Raw genomic sequence first — 23,700 nt, 5'->3', positions numbered from 1 at the left:
AGCCTGAGGTGGGAAGGCACTAGAGGGCGAAAAGAATAAGAATGGCTCCATGTGATTAATATTAATAATAACAAGAAAATAATAACTAGTGTTTAAGTAACACTTTAAGGTTTATAAAGGTGAATACATATATTATTTCGTCTGATCCTCAATGCAATTCTGTGAAGCGAATGCTAATATTTCTACTTTACAGATGAGAAAACTGAGGCTGGGAAGTTAAGTTCTTCCCCGGGATTACACCGTTAGTAATAAAAGCAGATTTTGAACTTGGATCTTCCTGACTCCAGGTCCAGTATTCTATCCATTATATCAGCTACCCCTAATAGTAAGAAGGAGGTCATAAGATGAGTGGGTTTGTGGAGAAAAATAATAAATTCAATTTTTGACATGTTGAGTTTGAACTCTCTAATAGGTGGGACTGGAGTTCAGGAAAACTGGGGCTGGATAAATAGACCTAAGAATCAACTGCCTAGAGATCACTGATCGATGGTAGTTGATGAGATCACAAAGTAAGAGTATAGAAAGAAAAGAGAAATAGGCTTAGGACTTAAAACCATATATCTTCAAGCAAATGATTTTCAAGGTACCTGTGATATATATGCTGCTCAAATCAATGTGCAAAGTCATCAGTTGGCTATTTGCTTCAATTCCTTGAATCAGCTCATCCTTAATACTTTCATCTGATACCAACTTGGTAAAGAAAAGTTCAAATATGACCAAAATGCTGCCATTGCTGCAAAGTAAAAAAAGACATTAAAAGAAAATTCAATATTTTCAAGTGATTTGTCCTCATTTCATATAAGAGGACATGAACATCTTAACAAAAATTATTTGTTAATCCTAATTATCCTTGCTTAAACTGGCTATGTCAAGTATTATTTTATTCTTTGGATGAAGAAGTAATAAAAAGTTAAATGACTTGTCAAAGGATGTAGAAAAAAACTACAGGGATAGCAAGGTGAAAATGTGGGTCTCTGGATTTATGTTTCATTCCTTTATCAAGAAAGCTTTACTTTCTCTTCCATAGTGAGATAATTTTTCATAAAGAAAATTTAGCATTAAGTTATGTCAAGTTAAACATGCCTATGAAGTGGTATGGTAACATACTGATCCAGATTTCACTAGTTTGGGGAATAAGATGTAAGAATTCAGTTAGGTTTCTAATATCTCAGAGGAAAGATTTTCTGTAAGACAAGTTCAATCTACTTCATAGGATCCCAAAGTAGCACCCTTTCCAGGGCTACCTCCCAAAGCAGTGTGACAAAATAAAATGAGAGTCCTCTGACTAGGTACTGCTGCCAATTACCAGTCAAAAATGCAGAAATAGGAAATTGCTATTGTATTATGCTCAGAGCACAGGCTGAACTGAACTGTTATCAATCAGGCAATGAGCTCTGAGTATCCATTTCAGCAACCTTGTATAGAATGTGAATACATAAGCAGGATGAGTACAATGGAATTTTACAAAGAGCAGAAGGAGAAGTTAAGGGCTTATGTATCAGGATTCTTTCAGTTAATAGAAGTCGTAGAGAATAATGTAAATCTCCTTTAGTTTTGTTTTACTTAGTTTTTATTAAACGAGATGTGACTGACTTAACTGGAAAACACATTTGAAGTGAGATCTAGGCTCCAGTCTTAATCTTCTACTTAACTAGCTCTTTGAGTATGAACAAATCTCTTAACCTTGTGGGGTCTCAGTTCTTCATCTGCAAAATGGACACAGTAGTATTCATGCTATTTGTGTCATAATTTTGTCACAAGGAAGGCAACTTTGAATGTTAAACTTGCCCAGAGTCACACAGCTAGTAGGTGTCTGAGGACAGATTTGAATTCAGGTCTTCCTCACTGGAGGTCTGGAACTCTATCCACTATACCATCTAGCTGTAAGGGTGGTCCCACTATTGGTGAAGATACAAAATGATGAATACCTATTCTCTGTGATTTTTATTCATGCTATTCCATACATCTACCAAGGATCCAATCAAACCTTCATTGTCATTAAATGATGGGCTCACCTCCTTTTTCTATTCCACCACTCTTTGAGTATAGTATTTTTGAAAAAAAAATTCTATTGAAAAGTTAGGTCTTTGCACTAGGGAATAGTTAGGGATTGTTAACATACCATAGAATTTTTAAAAAACAGTAGAACTCTTTCTCTTCCTCCTTTTCAATTCTACATTTAGTGTGTTGCCTGTCTGAAGTTCTTGACCCGAATATATGCACTGATATACTTATTTAATGGATGGACTGGCCATCTAAATGTATATTAAAGTCAGCACAACAGATATTTTTTTCAAAAACTGTGAAATTTTTCAGAGATTACATAATCTTTATGTATATTAAGTGAATCCTCACTGTAGATTTGAGAAACAATTGTTCACAAAATATATTTTTCCCTTGCTTTGTTTTTTTAAAGTTCTATTGATGTGTTTTATTTTGACATTATAAACATTTACAGATTACTTTCACTTTGTGAGAAGTCTCTTGTCACAAAGTAAAGCAATTAAATAAAAATAATACTGTAGTAATTTCAACTGAAAGCGTATGCAACATTTTGCATCTGTAACACCCTCCTACATTTAATAAAATTAACAGAAATCTATTTTCTCTCCCTCCCACTCCCAACACATTGGGGAAAAAAAGCAGAGAAATACAAATTTTCTTAATCAAATATTTATAATCAAGCAAAACAAATTCTCTCGATGGCTATGTAAAAATATATATGATATGATATACTATAGTACAACATATCTATTAATTATAGAAATTAATAGAAGTAGCCTGAGGTACAAAATTCTGAGCACTATTAATTCATTAATAATGTGTGAATTTATTAATAAAGAGGGTCAATGGATACCTCAGCTATGCCAGAGACAAAAATGTGTAGAGGCAGACTCTTTTTATAAGGCAGAGCAAAGAAAGGATCAGGAAGAATATGATTGGTGGTAGGGCTGACATCATCATGGGGGCAGGAACATTATGATTCCATTTCCTAAGGAATGTAGGCTAGTACCCACATGGGGCTGCTGACCACTTCCTTCTGTCATTAAGGAATTGATTGTTTGATTTATGGGATCCATTTGCATCCTACAATCTTTGCTAGTGCATCAGAGTTAGACTCCCTGTCACCCAGAAGATTTGTTAGGATGATAACAGCTTTCTTTAATGGCACAAAGACAGTTCAGAAACAACTCAGACCTAGCTTTCAGGACTTAAAGATAACATCAGATATCTTGGAATTTACCCAAGAGCTAATGGTATAGAACAGGGGTGGGGAACCTATGGCCTTGAGGCCACATGTGGCCTTCTAGATAAAGGGTTTATTATGTAATATTTGGATTCAGTCAAAAGGCTGCACTTAAGGATCTAGAAGGCCACATATGGCCTCAAGGCTGCAGGTTTCCCACCCCTGGTAGAAGATGACATTCCTCTTCTTTTAATTACAGTGACTTATGGCCAGGCTGACCTTTAAATTAGATCAGAGATGAAAGGTGAATTCCTGAACTTAACTAAAGAACATAGAAAGGGGACTTAAGCAGATACAGAATCAAATACAAGATGAAATCAACACAATAATGAATCAATTACAAAGTAGAATTAATTTGAATTTCTCATGTCTCGTTCTGCATTCTAATGAATAACATTACCCATTGTCTGGAATCTTGAAAGGTTTTACTGTATTGATCATAGTTCTTTCAGTTTTCAAAGCTGTTTCTTTTTTCTAGTGTTATTATATAAGCTGTTCTGCTGGTTGTGTTCATTTCATTCTTCCTCAGTTTATAAAAGTTTTTGAAATTATTCATTTTTATAATTTTGATATTACATTATAAATTGTTTTTCCAGTTCTGCTGACTTCACATATCAGCATATATAAATCTTTCCATTTCTTTTTTGAAATCATCTACTTCCTCATTTCTTAAAGCAGAATAGTAGTTCATCACATTCTTTTGTTTTCTTATCTTTATTTTTTAAAAATTTTAAATCAACTTAGTTGTTTTTATTTATTATTCTATTGTTATTAATTATTCTATTAATCTTATTATTAGTTTATTTATGTTTTACTATTAATTATTTATTAATGTTTTATTATTTATTTAGTTTTAGTTTTCAATATTCACTCCCATTGGTTTTTGAGTTTTACATTTTCTCTGCCTCCCTCTCCTACCCCCTCCCCAAGATGGCATACAATCTGATATAGGCTCTACATATACATTCTTATTAAACATATTTTCACATTAGTCATATTGTAAAGAAGAATTAGAACAAATGGGAGGAACCACGAGAAAGAAGAAACAAAACAAAAAAAGAGACAGCAAATAGTATGCTTTGATCTGCATTCAGACTCCATAGTTCTTTCTCTGGATGTGGATAGCATTTTCCATCTCATGAGTCTTTTGGAGTTGTCTCAGATCCTTGTATTGCTGAGAAGAATTAAGTCTATCAAAGTCAGTCATCATACAATATGGCTGTTATTGTGTACAATATTCTGGTTTTGCTCACTTTACTCAGCATCAGTTCATGTAAGTCCACATAAGGTTTTTCTGAAGTTCTCCTGCTCATCATTTATTTTTTTTAATTTTTAATTTATTTTGAGTTTTCAACATTCACTTCCATAAGTGTTTGAGTTTTAAATTTTCTCTCCCTCCCTTCTCACCTTCCTCCCCAAGATGGAGCCCAATCTGATGTAGGCTATACATATGCATTCCTATTAAACATATTTTCACATTAGTGATGTTGTAAATAAGAATTAGAACCAATAGGAGGAACCACAAGAAAGAAGAAACAAAACAAAACAGAAAAAAAAGGGCAAATACTATGTTTCGATCTGCATTCAAACTCCATAGCTCTTTCTCTGGATGTTGATAATATTTTCCATCATGAGACTTTTGGAGATGTCTTAGATCCTTGCATTGCTGAGAAGAGCTAAGTCTATCAAAGTTAGTCATCACATAGTGTGGCTTTTGCTGTGTACAACGTTCTCTTGGTTCTGCTCACTTCACTCAATATCAGTCCATACAAGTCTTTCTGAAGTCCACTTACTCGTCTTTTCTTACAGCACAATAGTATTCCATTACATTCATATACCATAACTTGTTCAGCCATTCCACAATTGATGGGCATCTCCTCAATTTCTAATTCTTGGCCACTACAAAAAGAGCTGCTATAATTATTTTTGTACATGTAGTTCTTTTCCCATTTGTATGATCTCTTTGGGATACATGTAGATCTAGAAGTAGTATTGTTGGGTCAAAGAGTATGCACATTTTTATAGCTCTTTGGGCATAGTTCCAAATTGCTCTCCCGAATGGCTCACAACTCCACCAACAATGCTTTAATGCATTAGTGTTCCAATTTTCACACATCTTCTCCAGCATTTATAATTTTCTTGTTTTGTCATGTAGGCTGATCTGATAGGTGTGATGTGGTACCTCAGAGTTGTTTTGATTTGCATTTCTCTAATCAATAGTGATTTAGAGCAATTTTTCATATGATTATAGATAGCTTTAATTTCTTCATTTGAAAACTGCCTATTTATATCTTTTGACCATTTATGAACTGGGGAATGACTTATATTCCTTAAATTTGATTCAGTTATCTGTATATTTTAGATATAAGGCCTTTATCAGAGACACTGGTTGTAAAAATTCTTTCCCAGTTTTCTGCTTCCCTCCTAATCTTGGTTGCGTTGGCTTTGTTTGTGCAAAAACTTTTCAATTTAATGCAATCAGAATTATCCATTTTGCATTTCATAATGTTCTCTGTCTCCTGTTTGGTCATAAATTCTCCCTTCTCCATAAATCTGATAGGTAAACTATTCCTTGCTCTCCCAGTTTGCTAATAGTATTAGCCTCTATATCTAAATCATATACCCATTTTGAATTTATCTTGGTATATGGTGTAAGATGTTGGTCTATGCCCAGTTTCTGCCATACTATTTTCCAGTTTTCCCAGCAGTTTTTGTACAATAGTGAGTTCTTATCCCAGAATCTGGAGTCTTTGGATTTATCAACCAGTAGATTACTATAGTCACAGACAGTTGTGTCTTGTGTACCTAACCTATTTCTCTGATCCACAACTCTATTTCTTAGCCAGTACCAAGTAGTTTTGATGGTTGCTGCTTTATAAAACAATTTAAGATCCGGTATGGCTAGGCCAACTTTCCTAGCATTTTTCATTAATTCCCTTGCTATTCTGGACCTTTTGTTCTTCCACACAAATTTTGTTATTATTTTTTCTAGCTCTATAAAATAATCTTTTGGTAGTTTGATTGGTATGGCACTGAATAAGCAAATTAATTTCGTTAGAATTGTCATTTTTATTATTCTAGCTTGGCCTACCCATAAGCACCTGATGTTTTCCCAATTATTTAGCTATGACTTTACTTGTGTGAAAAGTGTTTTGTAATTGTGTTTATATAGCTCCTGGGTTTGTTTTGGCAAGCAGACTCCCAAATATTTTGTAATGTCTATGGTAACTTTAAATGGAATTTTTCTTTCTATCTCTTGCTGTTGGGCTTTGTTGGTAATATATAGAAATGTTTATGATTTATGTGGGTTTATTTTATATCCTGCAACTTTGCTAAAGTTGTTTATTATTTTAAGTAGTTTTTTATTTGATTCTCTAAGTATATCATCATATCATCTGCAAAGAATGATAGTTTAGTTTCTTCTTTGCCTATTCTAATTCCTTCAATTTCTTTTTCTCCTCTTATTGCTAAAGCTAGCATTTCTAGTACCATATTGAATAACAGTGGTGATAATTGACATCCTTGTTTCACCTCTAATCTTTTTGGAAATACTTCTAGCTTATCCCCATTACATATAATGCTTGCTGATGGTTTTAGGCAAATACTGCTTATCATTTTAAGGAAGGTTCCATTTATTCCTACACTCTCTAGTGTTTTTAATAGGAATGCATGTTGTATTTTGTCAAAATATTTTTCTGCGTCTATTGAGATGATCACGTGGTTTCTATTAGTTTTGTTGTTGATACGATCAATTGTACTGATAGTTTTGCTAAATTGAACCAGCCCTGCATTCCTGGTGGAGGCAGAATCCTGGCATTGGCACTTGCCTGCTCCACTATCCTGGGGCTCAGGATCTCCTGCTGGTTTGCTGAGGTGGGGCTTGCCTCTGGCTTACTGAGATGCCTCCTGTCCTATACTGGTTCCTTTCAGCCACAGCAAGAGGAACCTTCCCCATTAATCCCCCTAGCCTTATGAGCTAAAAAAAAACCCCTGCTGTATCCTGTCTTTCTGCTGGCTCCAGTGTTACAGGATTTTTTCTGGGGCAGTATTTTCCGAATTTTTCAAGGTCAATAAGGGAGAGTGAGAGTGACTTACTGCTTACTCCGTCATCTTGGTGCCTGGAAGTCCCTTCACATTCTTATACCACAATTTATTCAGCCATTCCTCAATTGAAAGGCATTTCCTTAAATTCCAGTCTCTTTATTATCACAAAAAAGCTGCTATAAATATTTTTGCACAGATAAGACCTTTTCCAATTTCTTTTATCTCTTTTGGATTTGGCCTAGCAGTGACATAAATGGCTTAAAGGCAATGTACTCTTCGGAAACTATATGTAATTCCAAATTGCTTTCCAGAATGGTTGCATCTAATCATAGGTCTGCCAATAGTGCATAAACATGACCTTCTAACATTTATTATTCTCCATTTTTGTCATCTTTGACACTGTTATGGGTATAAGATGTAATATCTGAACTGCTTTAATTTACATTTCTCTAATTATTAGAGATTTGGAACATTCTTTTTTCCATATAGCTATAGATAGCCAGGGTTTTTTTTTTCCTCCTGAAAACTGTCTGTTCATAATCTCAGACTGTTTGTCAATTGGGGAATGGCTCTCTTTCTTATAAATTTGAATCAGTTTCTTATATATTATGGAAATTAGACCTTTATCAGAAAAACTTAATGCAATGATTTTTCCCAGTTAATTGTTCCCTTACTAATCTTAGCCTTATTAGATTTGTTTATGCAAAATTTTTAAGCAATGTCAAGAATGAGATAAAACAAGGAGATACATGTTTGCAGAGGTATTTGTCACTGTCATGAAGGATACCTTTCATAAGATCCAAATAGAGTGATTCCCTATTAATGGTAAGCTTCTGTAGAGATTGCTATGTGCAGATGATATTGTGTTGATTGCGGGAAGTCTGACAGCCTTACAAGATTTCCTTCATGAGATCTCCAACTGTTTGAAAGAGATTACCCTAACAATACATTCAGAAATAGTTAAATGGAAGAAAAATACCTACTGCCTAGATCATAATATACAGATACGTTAAACTATAAAGTACTATAGTACTCTTCAAACTTGCATTCATAATTACAGATTGTTTTTGTCAGAGGGTGGTTACTTAGCTGAGGTTCTAGGATATACTGTGGGTCTGTACTCTGTCGCTCACAGGCCCATACTAGTCAGTCAGTAGACACAATTAGTTCATAGTAAAGGGATGTACTAATGTTTCATTCTAAGAGTAGTAGATATAATATAGTTCCTCCACACTCTTCCACAAATATGCAGCATCTCTTGGAAGAGTGGGTACAAACTTGGGGGACAATAGTAGGGAGGTATACAAATAACAACAACAACAACAAATAATAATAAATAGCATTTACATAGCACCTTAAGGTTTGCAAAACATGCTCTCTCATTTGGTCCTAACAATGACCCTTTGAGGTAGGTGCTATTATTAGCCACATTTTACAAATAAGAAAACTGAAGCTGAGACAGATCATACGACTTTCTCAGAGTCACATAGCTTCTAAGAATAATAAAGGGAGCACAGGCCTATGGCAACTCTCACTTCTGGTACTACAGGGCTACCTGACCTTTCATCTCATGGAGTACTTACATGGAGTACTCCTGCTTAGGTTCAGTATCTCCACTGGGTGGGTCACTCAGCCAGGCTTCCTGGGTCAGTTCCTCTCTGCAGCTGGATTTTCAGCTGCCAAGGCTAGTTTTCTCTTTAATCCATAGTCAGTTCTTCTCTACTCTCAATGATCATGCTCCCAAAAAGTGAATTCTACCTGAAATAATTTACCTCTGTCTGTCTGCACAGAGTATGTCTCTGCCCTCTTCTGGATATATCTTCTATTGAGCAGTAACTCTTCCTAAAAGCAGCAGATATCTTTCCCCTCCCTTCCAAGCAAAATCTTTTCAGGGGCCAACTTCATCCTCAACTCCTGGCTCCTGCTTGAACTAATTCAAGGCTGGTGAGCTCAGCTTTTTAAGGCCGTCTGTGGCATGGCTGCCCTTTCTAATTCAATCAAAGAATTCATTTGTATTTCTACAAAGGGGTGACAGAATATAGATTGTTATTTGCTCCTATAATTCCTTCTATTTTTCATAATTTGGAAAGATATAGCTGGACATTAAGATGTTTATAATTTTTATATAGGAAGTTATTAAATCTTAAAACTGCAGTTTTGGACATCTGTATAAATGTATTATGTTCTCTTAAAATCCTAAAGGTGCCTTTCAGGACTATTTTGGGTATCAAATGAGATAAAGTGCTTTTAAAAAATATTATATCATTATATAAAAATTGCATTTTATTCCTATGAATCTTGTAATGAGAAAAAAATGATGTGGTTTTGCAAAGTGCACCAGGCCTTGCTTTCCTTGATGCAATTTCCTGATGACCCAAGGGCATAAAAAAGTCCCACCCACACCATACTTGCCCTGCTGACTAGGCTTATTTCCAATAGAAATGAGGTGGGCTGAGCATACAGGAGCCACTGTACCCTTGCTGCATATACTTGTCGGGTTAGGACAAACTAAATCTTCTATCTTTAATTATTCTTATGAATAACTCATTTTGTCCCCAAATGGCCCACCCCAATGGAGTTTAAAGAATCAAAGAGTCCAAGAAGAAGAGTCTGACCCCTTCCTCCACCTTTTTAGGGGCTAGGCTCTCCAAGACTGAACTTAGTATACGTGGGTTCAGCTCTAAGTGTCTAAGAGCCCCATTAGAGGAAGAGGACAAGTGCCTCAGTCCCTCTAGGCCCAGCTTCAGTTTGGTTAAGCTTTACTAATATTTAATATTTGGATTGGTGTTGGCACCTTCACTCTGTTAGTATGTCAGATGAATACCTGTCCTATGTTACACTTGAGACATCCTGAGGGAAGAGTAGGAGCTCCGTAACATAGAAGGGTTGACAGTGGCACCGTTAGTCATTTGTTAACATTCAGCATATAGTTAAATGGAATTATGAACTATATGTTCTAATTTTATCTAAGCTAAGCTTCACAAAATGAACTAAAGATAACAAAAGATTACTTCAAATAAACCACAGATTGAAAACACTAACAGATTGAAAACAACAAGAAAAATGCAGAGTTAATACTTCTGTGATTAGTAATAGCTCTTTGCCATTCACATCATAAGGTAAAGGCATGATATATTCGATGTAACAAGATCAAGTAAAAAGATTAAAAAATATTAAGATTATTTGAAATATGATTAGCATTCATTTTTTTGCCTAAATATGGGAAAGACACTTTCTGTACATAGAAAATACTTTTAAATACAAAACACTTACAAGCACACATTGACAGAAAACCCTAACCTAAATAAGTGAAAGTACTAAATACTATTTTACTGTAGTGGGAAAACAACCTTTAAAAAACTATTTAAGGGGCAGATAGGTGGCACAGTAGATAAATCACCGCCCTTGGATTCAGGAGTACCTGAGTTCAAATCTGGCCTCTTCAGACACATAACATTTACTAGCTGTGTGACCCTGGGCAAGTTACTTAACCCCAATGCCTAACCAAAAAAACAAAAACAAGAGACAACAACAACAAAAAAACTATTTAAGCATGAAGTAATTTCAAAGACTACTGATTATGCACTTTACTTTTCACCTTGGCTTTTCACTGTCTCCCTCAAAGCCCAAGGCTTCTGACAAAGCAGGCCAGGGATTGGGTTTCTCTATGGTGGTCATCTGCAAGAGTACTGGCCAGGGAGTCAATGAGCAGCTAGCTTTGGTTTATGACCTCCATAGTGAGGCAAGAGATAACCTTAGCCTAAAATATGGTTCCTGGCAGGTAAAAAAATGCCTGAGATAGCCATAAATGATAAGCTGGAGAAAAGGAACTTAGTAATCTAGCTGACCTAGACTCCTTCATGGATAGAACATATGAGAAAAAGCTAGCTGTCATGGTTTTCATCTTTTCATGGTCTTCTGACAATGTTTTGTTCTGAGAAGGGTAAGATCATGCTAAATATTGCCTTTACAGGATTCATTCTCGTCTCAGTTACTGGTACCTGAGAGACTGAACTACAAACAGTTGGATTAAAGAATGCCTCAAATGGCACACGTGACAAAGGCTTGTACACTTTTAGTAAACAAAGTATAATATGGATTTTCCCCAGAAAACTTTGTATTCAATTTATTCATGGATTATTTTATATAGAAAACGAATCTTTTTTTTTTTTAATTTTTAGGCAATTTGGTGTTAAGTGATTTGCCTAGTGTCACACAGCTAATAAGTGTTAAGTGTTTGGTCTGAGGCCACATTTGAACTCAGGTCTTCCTGACTTCAAGGCCAGTGCTCTATCCACTACGCCACCTAGCTGCCCCTAAAGGAAGTAAATCATGAAGGGGATTTAGCAATGGTTTCCCAGGTCATGTTGCAAGAAGATTTTGACATACAATCCCCTCAGCTGCTCTCCCTCTATGTTTTTCATTAGTGACTAGAAAAGAAGAATTCAGCTGAGAAGAGAAGAAAAAACCTGGAGCATCCATGTTACTATTAGATCTATAACAGGAGAACTCTATGCATTCAAGTTTCCAGTTGTATAGCTACTCACTTCTAGGCAAAGTGGAATTTATGTCAAGGGCTTCAGGTGTGTTCTATGATATGCTCCTGATATGAGGCCTAGGGCATCTGGATAGAACTTTTAAAATTATGGAGTAAATCATATGCTCCCCAGGAGACATTAAACTATGTAAAGCAATGCTTCATGCTGGATGGAGGTAGTGTTAAAGTATCTGATGACTCTCCAGCAGGGGATATGAGGAAGTCTAGGCCTAGAAATCAGAAACATTGAATCTGTTACACTCAGAGAAGGCTGAGCAGTCCAAACTACCTGAATATATTGACCAGTTTAAGTGATTACACTCTAAGCCACGTGATCTGGGTAGAGTAGAGACAGGAGTCCTGTTGACAGAATCCTATGGACTCCTCAGACAGCACTGGAACAATGAGAAGAAATTCCAGGATGGCTCAAAAGAGAAATAAAAAGGTAGAACTTAGATGGTGGAATACAGTGAGCATTTTTGCTGAACACTCTATCCACTGAGTCACAGTGGCTAGGTAGAATGCTGGGCCTAAAGTCAGAAAGACCTGAGTTCAAATCTGGCCTTAAACACTTCATTAACTATGTGAGCCAGGGAAAGTCACTTAATCTCTGCTTGCCTTTATCCATTGGAGAAGGAAATGGCAAACCACTTCCGTATCTTTATTAAAAACAAAACAAAACAAACCAAACCAAAACACAAACCCATGGACAGTATTGGCACACTATGGTCCATGGAATCATGATGAGTCCAACATAACCAAACTACTGAAGGACAATAGCAGCAGTCAGGGTCATACAAGATTTGGCAGCTTCCATGCTGCAGGAGCAGAGGGCTTGGAATATGATATTCCAGAAGGTAAAGGAGCCATCTGAGAGACTGGTATCTGAGAGACTAGACTATAAACAGTTGGATTAAAGAAAAACCTACCTAGAAAACTGAGTGTAGCCCTTTGGAGGGGGGGTGGGAATGGATATTTAATGAAATACAAGACTTTCCAAGCATTCGTGATGAAAAGACCAGGGCTGAATAGAAAATTTGTCATTCAAACAAAATACCCCAAAGAAGCATAAAAAAAGGTAAACATGAGTGAAAAAGTCATAAGGAACTTAATAAGACTAATCTACTTATATCCAAAATAGGAAGATTATGTAAGTAATCCTTAAGAACTTTATCATAATTTGTACAGTTATAATGAGTCTACTTAGAGAGCATAGGTGTAAGTCTACCATGTTGGGATGGTCTCAAAAGAAAAACGGAAGGGTGAGAAAGAGGGATGCACTGCGAGAAGGGGGAAGGGAGAGGAAAATTGAGGAAATTATTTCATATAAAAGAGGCACACAAAGATTGCTTTTTATAATGAAGCAAGACATGAGAGGAGGGTGGGCAATGGGTTCAAAGATGGAAGAATACACACACACACACACACACACACACACATAGGAACACACTCACTTAGTTGGATATAGAAAGCCATCTTATCTAAGAAGGAAGTAGAGATCACGAGAAAAGAGGAAGGTGATAAGAGAGAGAGTAGATTAAAGGTGGCAGCGGTCAGAAGTAAAACAGATCCATGAAGAGAGAATAGGATAAAAAAAGAGAAGGATACATCTAAGAGAATAGAGTGGCAGGAAATACACAATTAGCAATCATAACTGTAAATAGGAATAGGATGAACTCAACCACAAAATGGAAGAGGATAGCAGAATGGATTAGAAACTAGAATCCAAGAAAATGTTGTTTACAAGGGACATTCTTGAAACAGAAAGAAACACAGAGTTAAAATAAGGGGCTAGAGCAGAATCTGTTATGCTTCAGCTAAAGCAAAAAAGGCATGATCTTAGACAAAGCAAAAGAAAAAAATAGGCTCAACTAAAAGAAATAATCAGGGAAACCACATTTTGCCAAAAGGTAACATAGACATTTAAGTAATATTAATACTAAACATATTTGCATTTAATGGCATAGCATCTAAATTCTTGAAGGAAAACTTAAATCGTAGGAGGAAGTAGTATGACTATACTAATGGAGTCTGTAATTTCCCTGCCTTAGGCATAGATAAATCTAGCCATAAAATAAGTAAGAGAGAAGTCAAGGAGATGGATAGAATTTTTAGAAAGTTAGATATAAGCAGACCTTTGAAGAATATATCTTTTTCTTAGCTGTACAAGGCCCTTAACAAAAATTGACTGTATTATTTCACAGTCAGAAATCCAAAAATGGAATATCTTTGGAAAAGCTAAGGATAAATAATAGTCAAAGCATATGAATATGTAGTTTTCAAAGAAAGAAATCCACACTATCAACAACTAAATGAAAAAATGCTGAGCTTGGATTCTATCATATACTCAACAGATTGTCAAAGATGACATAAGAGAAAAATAACAAGTGTTGGGGGTCTTCAAGAAAATAGGAATGTAAGTGCATTGTTGTAGTGCTCTGAATTGATCTAGAGAGCCATTCTGGAAAGTAATTTGTAACTATGCCCAAAATGTTACAGAACTGTGCATTTTCTTTGTCTTAGTTATATTACTTTTAGGTCTATATCCCAAGGAGATAAAAGAAAGAGGAGAAGGACCTATATGTTCAAGGTTGTTTTTTAGTAGCCTAAAACTAGAAATTAAATGGGGTGTCCACCTATCAGAGAACAGCTAAGCAAATTATGGTATATTAATGTAATGAAATGCTATCGTGCTACACAAAATGATAAATATGAAGAGCTTTAGAGAAATTTTAGAAGACCTTTATGAAATGATTGAGCATGAAATGAACAGAAATAAGATAGCAATTTATAGATTGACAACAACATTATAAAGAAAAACAAATTGAGATACTTTAGAACCCAAAGCAATGAAAAGAAAATCATTTATCTAGGGGACCAGAGAAGAAATCTGCTACCTGCTTCCTCCCAGAGAGATGATGGACTTTAAATGCAAAAGGAGACATACATTTTTGGATGTGGAAAATGTGGGAATTTGTTTTGCAGGGCTATGAATATTTCTTATGAGAATTTTATTTTTCATTTTAAAAATTATTTAATTAGGTGGGGATGGTAGGTGGGAGCAGAGATGATAAATGCTTGCAATATTAATTATTTAATTTTTAAAAGAAAAGCTGAAGAGTTCAAACTAAACCCAAAATGAATCATTTTCTTTGCTTTGTGGTCTTTGTTCATAGATTCCTGAACTTGTCTGCTTAGATCTAGAGTCCATATTTCCTCCTACTGTTAATATTTCCCTGTTGATTTATATAATTAAGTTCAAGGTCTCTTGGATTTTCTTCTTTCTGAGAAGTTTGGTAATTTCTACCTTTTTCCCTCTTATTTTCCCTTGTTGCTCTCTTTCTGACTCCCTCCCCTCAGATGGTGGTTTCCCTAGGGGCTAGATCTCAAAGAATCTGAGTCTTCTCCTGTTCTAGGCAATTCACATTTCACCATCATAGGTCTCTGCACCAAGTCATTTCTGGGGTGATAGACCTATATCTAGCTGGAAGCTGATCACTTTTCCTTATTGTTAGTGGAGTGCCGTACAAACCACCCACACATAGTGTCCTGTACTACTACTACTACTCCTTCTGTTTCTCAGTTCTCTGGTCACTGACAAGTCAGAGACCTACCACACTGGAACTACAGGGTTGTTTTCACTAGCCTGGGTTTGGGAGGAAGGAGGGGTGCAGTGTGAGGTTTGGGAGTGAACTCTATTTCTAGCACAGACAGGTGACTTGCCCCTTTCTTTCTGTTCCTCTACTCTCCTACAGAGATCTTTTGCAGCACAGAATGCCACTGCCACTATACTGTCTGTGTGGCTTCAGCAAACTTTTGCCCCTGGAGTGCTACTGAAGCACTATCTGTCTGTCAGGACCAGAGCAAACTTCCACAGCCTGGAACCAGGATCTCTAAAGCACTGGAAAAAGGGAGGGGCAATTGGAAGGTGGGATTGAATTTTGTTGTTATTGTATATGTCAGGTCCTTGGGTTTAGAAGAGAAATGAAAATTATGAAAGCAGAGGGTTTTTTTTTCTTTATTAATGGAGGAAGTTGGATGAGGTGAGAGGTACAGAAGGCAGATTTTTGTTGACTCAAAAACATAAAAATTACCTATACATAGGAACATACAGAATCTCTACAAACTGAATCACAGACTTGCAACTAAAACTCTAAGCAATGACTACTTCAATCTTGAGAAAAACTGAGAAGTACTCACTTGAACTGCAAAACTTTAAAACCTTTGTATTCATCCTTCAAATGACTTGTTAGAAATATTTCATCTACCTATAAAAATAAGCATATTAAATTTAGTATTTGATTATACCTCCCTTGTGTTTATGTTCAGATCTGAGATTATAGCACTATTTGATCACAGAGTTAATGATCAGTTTTATGATTATCAGTTTGATGATCAACATGATGAGACTATAGGGAATAATTCATTGCTTGGAGGTAACTAAGGGATGTTTGACCATAGAATATTGGTGTGAGCACTGACCAGGACATAAGAAGCCTAAGATGATTGGATGATGAAGATTTAGGGAAATGCACATTTGTTGGACAGCCATTCTTGCCCAACATACAAAAAAGCAGGCTTTGATACTAGTTTACCTGCCCACCTTTTTAAAATTTCACTTTTGATCTAAGACTTTTTTCCTACCTTAGGAAGACAGAATAGAGTGCAATAACATGGAACTGTATTCTGGGGTAGGAGGAAAAGAGATTGACCAGTACTTGACCTCAATGGCAACTAGGTTCTGTCAAGAAGAAGTACCAATAAAGCAGATAAAATGATACTATGGAGAAAGTCTGGAAGGTTATAGAAGGTCCCTGCCTATAGGGTTATCAAGTCACCATATACAACTTCTTCTTGCACTAGAGGATCATAACATGGGAAAGGGGCCATGAATGAGAAGGAGAAGAAGAAAGAAGATGTAGGGGCTACAGAAGCTATACCTTATGCTCTTTAGAGATTGGGAAAGTTGTCTCTACCTTACATTGGGCCTTGGATCTCAGGGCTTCTGACACATTAGGATGTGCCTTGGTGTGTCACCATAATCTGTAAGCATGATTGTTTGGCCACACAGCCCCAAGTTTTAGAGTCACAAGGTTTGAGAATAATAAACTCTGAGAGTTTGAGGATTGGATCCTCCAGAGAAATATAAGGATTTTCTGATGCAGTGTGGCCCTCGGAAAGAGAAGACAATAATCCTCATATTTCTTGCATCATGTCTCACTTGGACAGCAAGGTCTTTAGGTTGCTCAAGCAGTGCAAGATTGATGGGAGAAGTATTTCTTTAGCAGCCTCCAATGTATGTTTGTCTTTTTAGGGAAGTTAACCACAGGGTGGCATTATGAGTCTATGAGGGACTGTGGATGAACAGAGAGGCATTTCACAAGAATGCTGTCCTGATAACAATGCCAAGTTCAATTCCCTTCTGGGTAGGGTGCATTGATGATGGACTATTTCAGTGCTTTATATGTGGCTGTATCTGGTAATGAGCTCCCATGAGTCCTTTTTTAGTGTGAAATAAAGGATTATATTTATATATGCATACATAACTAGAGAGAAAGAGAATGAAAGAGAGTGTGAAAGTAAAACACAGAGAAGGGACAGGTAGGTGATATAGTTGATAGAGTGCTAGGCCTGGAGTCAGTAAAACCTGAGTTTAAATCTGGCCCCCAACATTTATTAGCTGTACAAACACAAACAAATCACTTAATCAGTTTCCTCAACTGTAAAATGGGGATCATAAAAGCATTTATCTCTTAGGGTTGCTATGATCATAAAATGAGATAATATTTGGAAAGTGAAGCTTAGCACAAAGTATAAGTGTTCGCTATTATTATAATTATTTTCTGTTATTCAATGTGCATGTGGTACTTTGAGTGCTTATATAGTAGTCATTCTGTTGCCACATTTAGAAAGATCTAGACATGAGTTATACTATGAATATACTGGGATATTTTCCTCAAGTAACTCTAGAGGGGATAAGCTATAAAGAGATAATCTTTTGGGGTCCACACTGATACAAACCTTATCCATGAGCGAGAGAGCCTTTGGGGTCGCAAATTATACTTTTAAATGTCTTAAGGTGGGAGCCAAGTCAAGATAATGGAGTACAGGCAGCAACCCAGCTGAACTCTCCCAACACTCCCTTTCAAACACCTTTAAAATAACCCTTCAAATCAAATTTGGAAGAACCAAAAAAAAAAAAAGAGTCAGAATGAGACATTTCTCCAGGCTAAGTCAACTTAGAAGGATGAGAGGACAGTTTCTGTGACACTGCAGAAGGGGCCAGCCTGGAGCAGGGCAGCAGCACCAGCACAAGGAGTGGGCCTTACATATGGTTGTGACAGTGGCATGGTAGCAGTAGCAACAGCTTTGGGAACTCTTGGTCCAGAGACTGTAAGGGGGTCAGACAACTGATCAGAAAGAGATTACCAGGAACCATTTGCTGGCACTGGGTGCAGTTGGTGCTAATTGGAAATTCTATTGCCTATCCATAATTTTGCATCGAAATTCCAGGGCAGAGAGAAGTACTTATGGTTGGTCACAAAGGAGCAGGAACCCTGATCTCAGTTCCAAGGCATAAAAGAACAAAAGCATTCATGACTGCAGGAGAGCAATGGACCTGGTAAAGGTTCCAGAGGAGTACTAGCACTTGTGGCTTCAGGGAACCAGGGGCCCCTCCTTGATAAAGAGTAGAGTATAAACCGGGAGAACAGTGACCACATCTTTTCACAGATTATGTGACCTTGGAAGCACCAAAAACTTGCAGAGCCCTAGAACTAGTTTTGAAACAGTAGCACAAAAAAGACTGAATCTTGGCTCTGTGCTTCTCTACCCCAGATGAGTAGAGCCCAACTTTAACATAAATTTGAAAGTTGTGAAATAGACTGGAAAAATGAGCAAATAACAAAAACAAAAAAAACCTAGAACATAAAAAAAGCTATTATGGTGGCAGAGAAAACCAAGATATAAATCCAGAAGCAGACAAAAATATGATAATAACTACAAGCAAAGCCTCAAAGAAAAATGCTAATTGCACCCGAGCCCGACAAGAATTTCTGGAAGAGTTAAAGTAAGGAGTGAGTGGTAGAGGAAAAATTGGGAAAAGAAATGAGACTATTCAAGAAAATTATGAGAAGAAAATTAACAGCTTGGTAAAAGAAATGCAAAAAATGGTGAAGAAAATAACACAAATAAAATAGAAAACTTTTCAGCATTCCTGATGAAAAGACCAGAGCTGAAGAGAAAATTAGCCACACATGACACAGAAAGACACACACAGAGTTAAAATAAAGGGCTGGAGCTTTATTATGCTTTAGCTGAAGCAAAAAAGGCCAGGGTAGCTATCACGATCTCAGACAAAAAAAAAAAAAAGCAAAAGCAGACCCAATTAGAAGAAACCCTACATTTTGCAAGACAATGAAGAGATATCCAAATTTTTTACAGCAAATTTCTCTGATTAAAGCCTTATTTCCTCAAGAAACTGAGCTAAATTTATAAAGTAAAAGCCATTACCCAATTGGCAAATGGCTAAACAATATGAACAGGTAGTTTTCCGAAAAAGAATCAAAGCTATCTTTGGTCACATGAAAAATGTTCTAAAAATCACTACTGAAATGCAAATTAAGACAACTCTGAACAACATCTACCAGAAATGACAAATGCTAGAGAGGATGAGAGAAAACACTAATAAACAGTTGGTTTAAGTAGTGAATTGGTCTAACCATTTTGGAGAACAATTCAGAACTATGCCTAAAGGGCTATAAAATTATGCATATCATTTGACCCAGCAATGCCACTACTAGTCCTGTATCCCAAAGAGATAAGAGATCCATGTGTATAAAAATATAGCAGCTCTTTTTGTAGTGGCAAAGATTTGGAAATTGAGAGGATGCTAATCAATTGGGGAATGGCTGAATAAGATGTAGCATATGATTGTGCTTTATATATATTGTGCTATAAGAAATGATAAGGTAAGTGTTTTCAGGAAAAAAAAAACCATAGCAAGATCTATATGAATTGTTACAAAGTGAAGTGAGAACTGGGAGGTCGTTGTACACAGTAACCTCAATGTTGTAATGATGATCAACTGTGAAAGACTTGATTACTCTGATCAATCCAATGATCCAACAAAAATACAAAGAACTTATGATTAAAAAATGTTGTCCACCTCCAGAGAGAGAACTGATGAACTCTGAGTGCAAATTGTAGCATAATTTTATTGCTTTCTTAATTTTTTTCATGTTTTGCATGATTTCACATGCATAATTGATATCACTTAGCTTGCCTTCTTGGTGGGTGGGTGAGGCATAAAGGAGAGGGAGAGAATTTGGAATTCACAATTAAAAAAGAAAAGAATGTTAAAAATGAATAAATGATGATTTTTTTAAAAGAAAAAATAGCTTAAGGGAATATAATTGATTTATCCAAATCTTTAAATTCAGAAAAGTTAACTTTATTACTATTTTGATGAATAATTAGATTAGTATGTGCTATATAATATTAAAATAGAGACAAGCCCCCTACCATCTGCTGAAGGTCATAAGCAAGAACTTTGAAATCTGTTGATAGTTGGTCTTGCAAACTTGGAGTATATGTTGCTCCAGATACTATTTTAAACATTCCTCTGGTTTCATAACTTTGGCCAGACACAGCATCTAAGGGGAAAAAAAACAACAGAAATTTGAAACATATTAAAAGAAAAAGAAAATATGCATATTTTAAGGAAAACCATAAATGTGAATAGCTATTTCTTTCAATGTGTTTGAATTTCTGCTCCCCTTTGGTATCAGCTGTCTTCTTTTTTTGTATGAACATAATTTTTATATTATTAATTTTTCTTGCTTTTTTCTGGTCCCTTTTCTTTTAGCTGCCTCTTGTTCTCAGCCACATTCTTTCTCTTTCTTTCTTTCTCTCTCTCCCTACCCCTCCCTCCTTTCCATTTATTTATTGCTATGTTACCTGAAGGGGATCAATTTTCACCAATTAATGAAATTGATGATACCAACAAATATTGTGAAAAAATGAGCCATTAAAACTTTTCAAGTCACTTGTAGATACTTATAGAACTACTAATATGTCAGAACTCAGCTGGCTTGCCATGTTCCTTATAAAGCTTTGAATATCTGTTACTTTGGTGCCCAACTTTAAAGATGTTGCTTTCAGTGTAATAATTATATAACTGATGTGTGATTTTCCCCATCAGATAAAGTTTGCTGCCATTAAAAAGATTTCAGGGAATGGTCCAGAAAGTTTTGTTGGAGAAACAGAATAAGTTTACAGAGTGTATGTGTGTCAATACAAATGTTGACCAATAGTCTTAGCTTAATATTTTCCCTTAGTGTATTTGATTTTAAGGCAAAATAAATTTTTCTTAAAAATACACTATATCGTAAGAACTTTTGGTCAAGAAAAATATTATTTATTTACACTGAGCACCAAGTACTATTTACATTAAGTGCCTTGCTATTAATTTTCTCATCACTTCCTATATTATTTCACTTGTGGAGAGGGATGAAAAAGGAAACCAGTTGCAGTAAGTTGTTCAAACTTATTCTAGTGAATATAGCAGAAGGAATTACTTTTGGAGAGTTCATTACAAATTAGCTCTTAAATTTTTCAACTTTTAACTAAAAAAGACAATAATTTAAAATGTCACTTCATTATTTATTATTTATAACATGTCACTTTATTATGAAATCCTTTAAAAGTATTAATATTGTAAATTACTACTTTAAAGGCTAATTATAATCATGAATGATGTATCAAAAGTTATCCACAAAAATCTCATGCTTTCTTATCATCATAATAAAATATTTTAAAATATAATTTTTAGTCTTCATTATATCTTGCTTGTCCTTGTTAAGCCAGAGGCTTACTTCATAAGTTTCTTTTTTGTTTTCATGTTTTTAAAGGATAAATAATTTTAAGCAGGGTGACAGCTAGGTGACACATTGGATGGAATGTCCGGTCTGGAATCAGGATGACTCATCTTCCTGAGTTCAAATATGGTCTCAGACTACTATAGACTACTACACAGAATTACTATCTGTGTGACCCTGGATAAGTCACTTAATCCTGTTTGCCTCAGTTTCCTCACCTGCAAAATGAGCTGGAGAAGGAAATGGCAAACCACTACAGTATTTTCACCAAGAAAACCCCAAATGGAATAAAGAATTTGAACATAACTGAAAATGACTTCACAACAAAAACTATTTCTTTTTCTGGTTTGGTAACTGGTCTTGAATCAGAGGAATTTGACTTTTTTGGTATCATTTTCTTCATCTGTCAAGTGAGGGGGTAGATTAGATGGATTATTTTTGTCCTTTATATTTTCCTCAAAATACACTAAAACAGTATTAGTGATTCCTTAGAATTGAGTTGCATGCATATTTACACCTTCTAGGTCAAGTTTTGCTTTTGTGAAATACATCATGTGACCTTAATTACAACATTTAAATCAACCAAGAGCAGAGAATAAAATCCACAAAATTTCCCTCTTTATTAAAGTTCAAGAATATTATTCTGAACACCTAAAAGAAAATAACCATTTTGGTAGTTAAATTTTTATATTTTCCCAGTTCACATAAATGCACTGGAGATTTTTATTCCTCTTATCCCTCTGTGCTTTTACAGAGAATTCTGATTCTATAGCATAGATCAATAGTTCTTGTTTTCACAAGTTATTTTTAACTCTTGGGTCATCTCTTTATCCCTGGGTTCAATTAGTTCACCTTTATTTTATCACTCTATTTGCTCAGAGATATTTTTTAGTCTGCTTTCATAATTTGTTTTTTAATTGCTATAATTAGTCGTGAGATCATGAACTTAGAACTTGATAAACCTCAGAGATAATTTATTCCAATATTTTACCAATAAGGAAATTGAAACACAAAGAATTTAAATAATGTCAATGTCAATGACCAGTCATATGTACATTGGTCTCTAAAGATCACAGCTAGGATTTGAATCCAGTTTCGCTGAGTGCAATACAGTACTCTGTTCATCGCATTGCACCATATTTTATCCATCCTATTTATTACCATGCTTCAGAAAGACATAATAGTAAAACTTTCACTTTAAATTATTTATCACAGGTAGTAAATAAAAGCCTTTTACACTTGAGTGAGAAAAAAATCAAAGATTATAAATCTTAAGGCATGCCAAAATCTATTTTTATGAATGTTGAAAATTAATACCATTTAATTTTACCCATCTAAAACATTCTTCCTGGCCCTTGCTATCTGGATTAAAGTTCAAGTTTTATGAAGCTTAATTTTTTTCTGTAATAACCTATAAGGAACGATATATGGAACAATATAGTCTATAAATGCAATGCAGAAAATTAAAAAATAACTCACTGTGCTATTGAGTTCAAAATGTTGAAAATTCTAAGGAAATTTTTTAGTAATTGACTTTACATCACTTACCTTCTCCAGATTCCTTGATAGCTATCCAGGAAATCGTAATTAATCCACAGCTAACTACTACCAAAATGGCAAAGAGAGATGCAAACAAGACTTCATGGTCATTAAAAATATGATGCCTCGAAGGTGAGGGCTTTTTCAATCTCATTTTAATTTTATGAAATTAGTTTCAATTACACTGAAAAGAAATGCAAATGGATATGGAAGATCACCTTAAGCAGACAGGAAACTATTGCAATTGGAGAGATATTTATAGAAGTTTGGCAAAGTAATAAAAACATTAATTAGACAGTGATTCCTAGTTGCCTTTCTTTTATCTCCATAATTAGGGAGCTTTAGGAATGCAGTTAATCTTTAAAGAGATATCCATTAACAACTAGAACTCCAGAGCTGTAAATGTTAATTATTGGCATTGTCTAACAACATGCTATCTGTAGAAGTGAACAGTT

General features: G+C 35.4%; 1 protein-coding gene across 1 annotated transcript in view; it reads right to left on the bottom strand.

The window, feature by feature from the left end:
- Positions 1 to 23,399, bottom strand: part of TMPRSS15 (transmembrane serine protease 15) — a 132,358-nt gene extending 108,959 nt beyond the window's left edge. The window contains exons 1-4 of the mRNA XM_020996038.1: positions 23,255 to 23,399; positions 20,352 to 20,482; positions 16,029 to 16,096; positions 588 to 733 (exon numbers count right to left, since the gene is read on the bottom strand). Of these exons, the coding sequence (XP_020851697.1) occupies positions 588 to 733; positions 16,029 to 16,096; positions 20,352 to 20,482; positions 23,255 to 23,399 (490 nt within the window). The remainder of the gene's footprint in view (positions 1 to 587; positions 734 to 16,028; positions 16,097 to 20,351; positions 20,483 to 23,254) is intronic.
- Positions 23,400 to 23,700: the final 301 nt, after the last annotated feature.

The sequence above is a fragment of the Phascolarctos cinereus genome, unplaced genomic scaffold, assembly GCF_003287225.1.
Source record: "Phascolarctos cinereus isolate Bilbo 61053 unplaced genomic scaffold, phaCin_HiC Scaffold_726;HRSCAF=1367, whole genome shotgun sequence".
Lineage (NCBI taxonomy): Eukaryota > Metazoa > Chordata > Mammalia > Diprotodontia > Phascolarctidae > Phascolarctos > Phascolarctos cinereus.
Note: the sequence above shows the minus strand (reverse complement) of the source record. Positions and strands in the feature narration are given on the sequence as shown.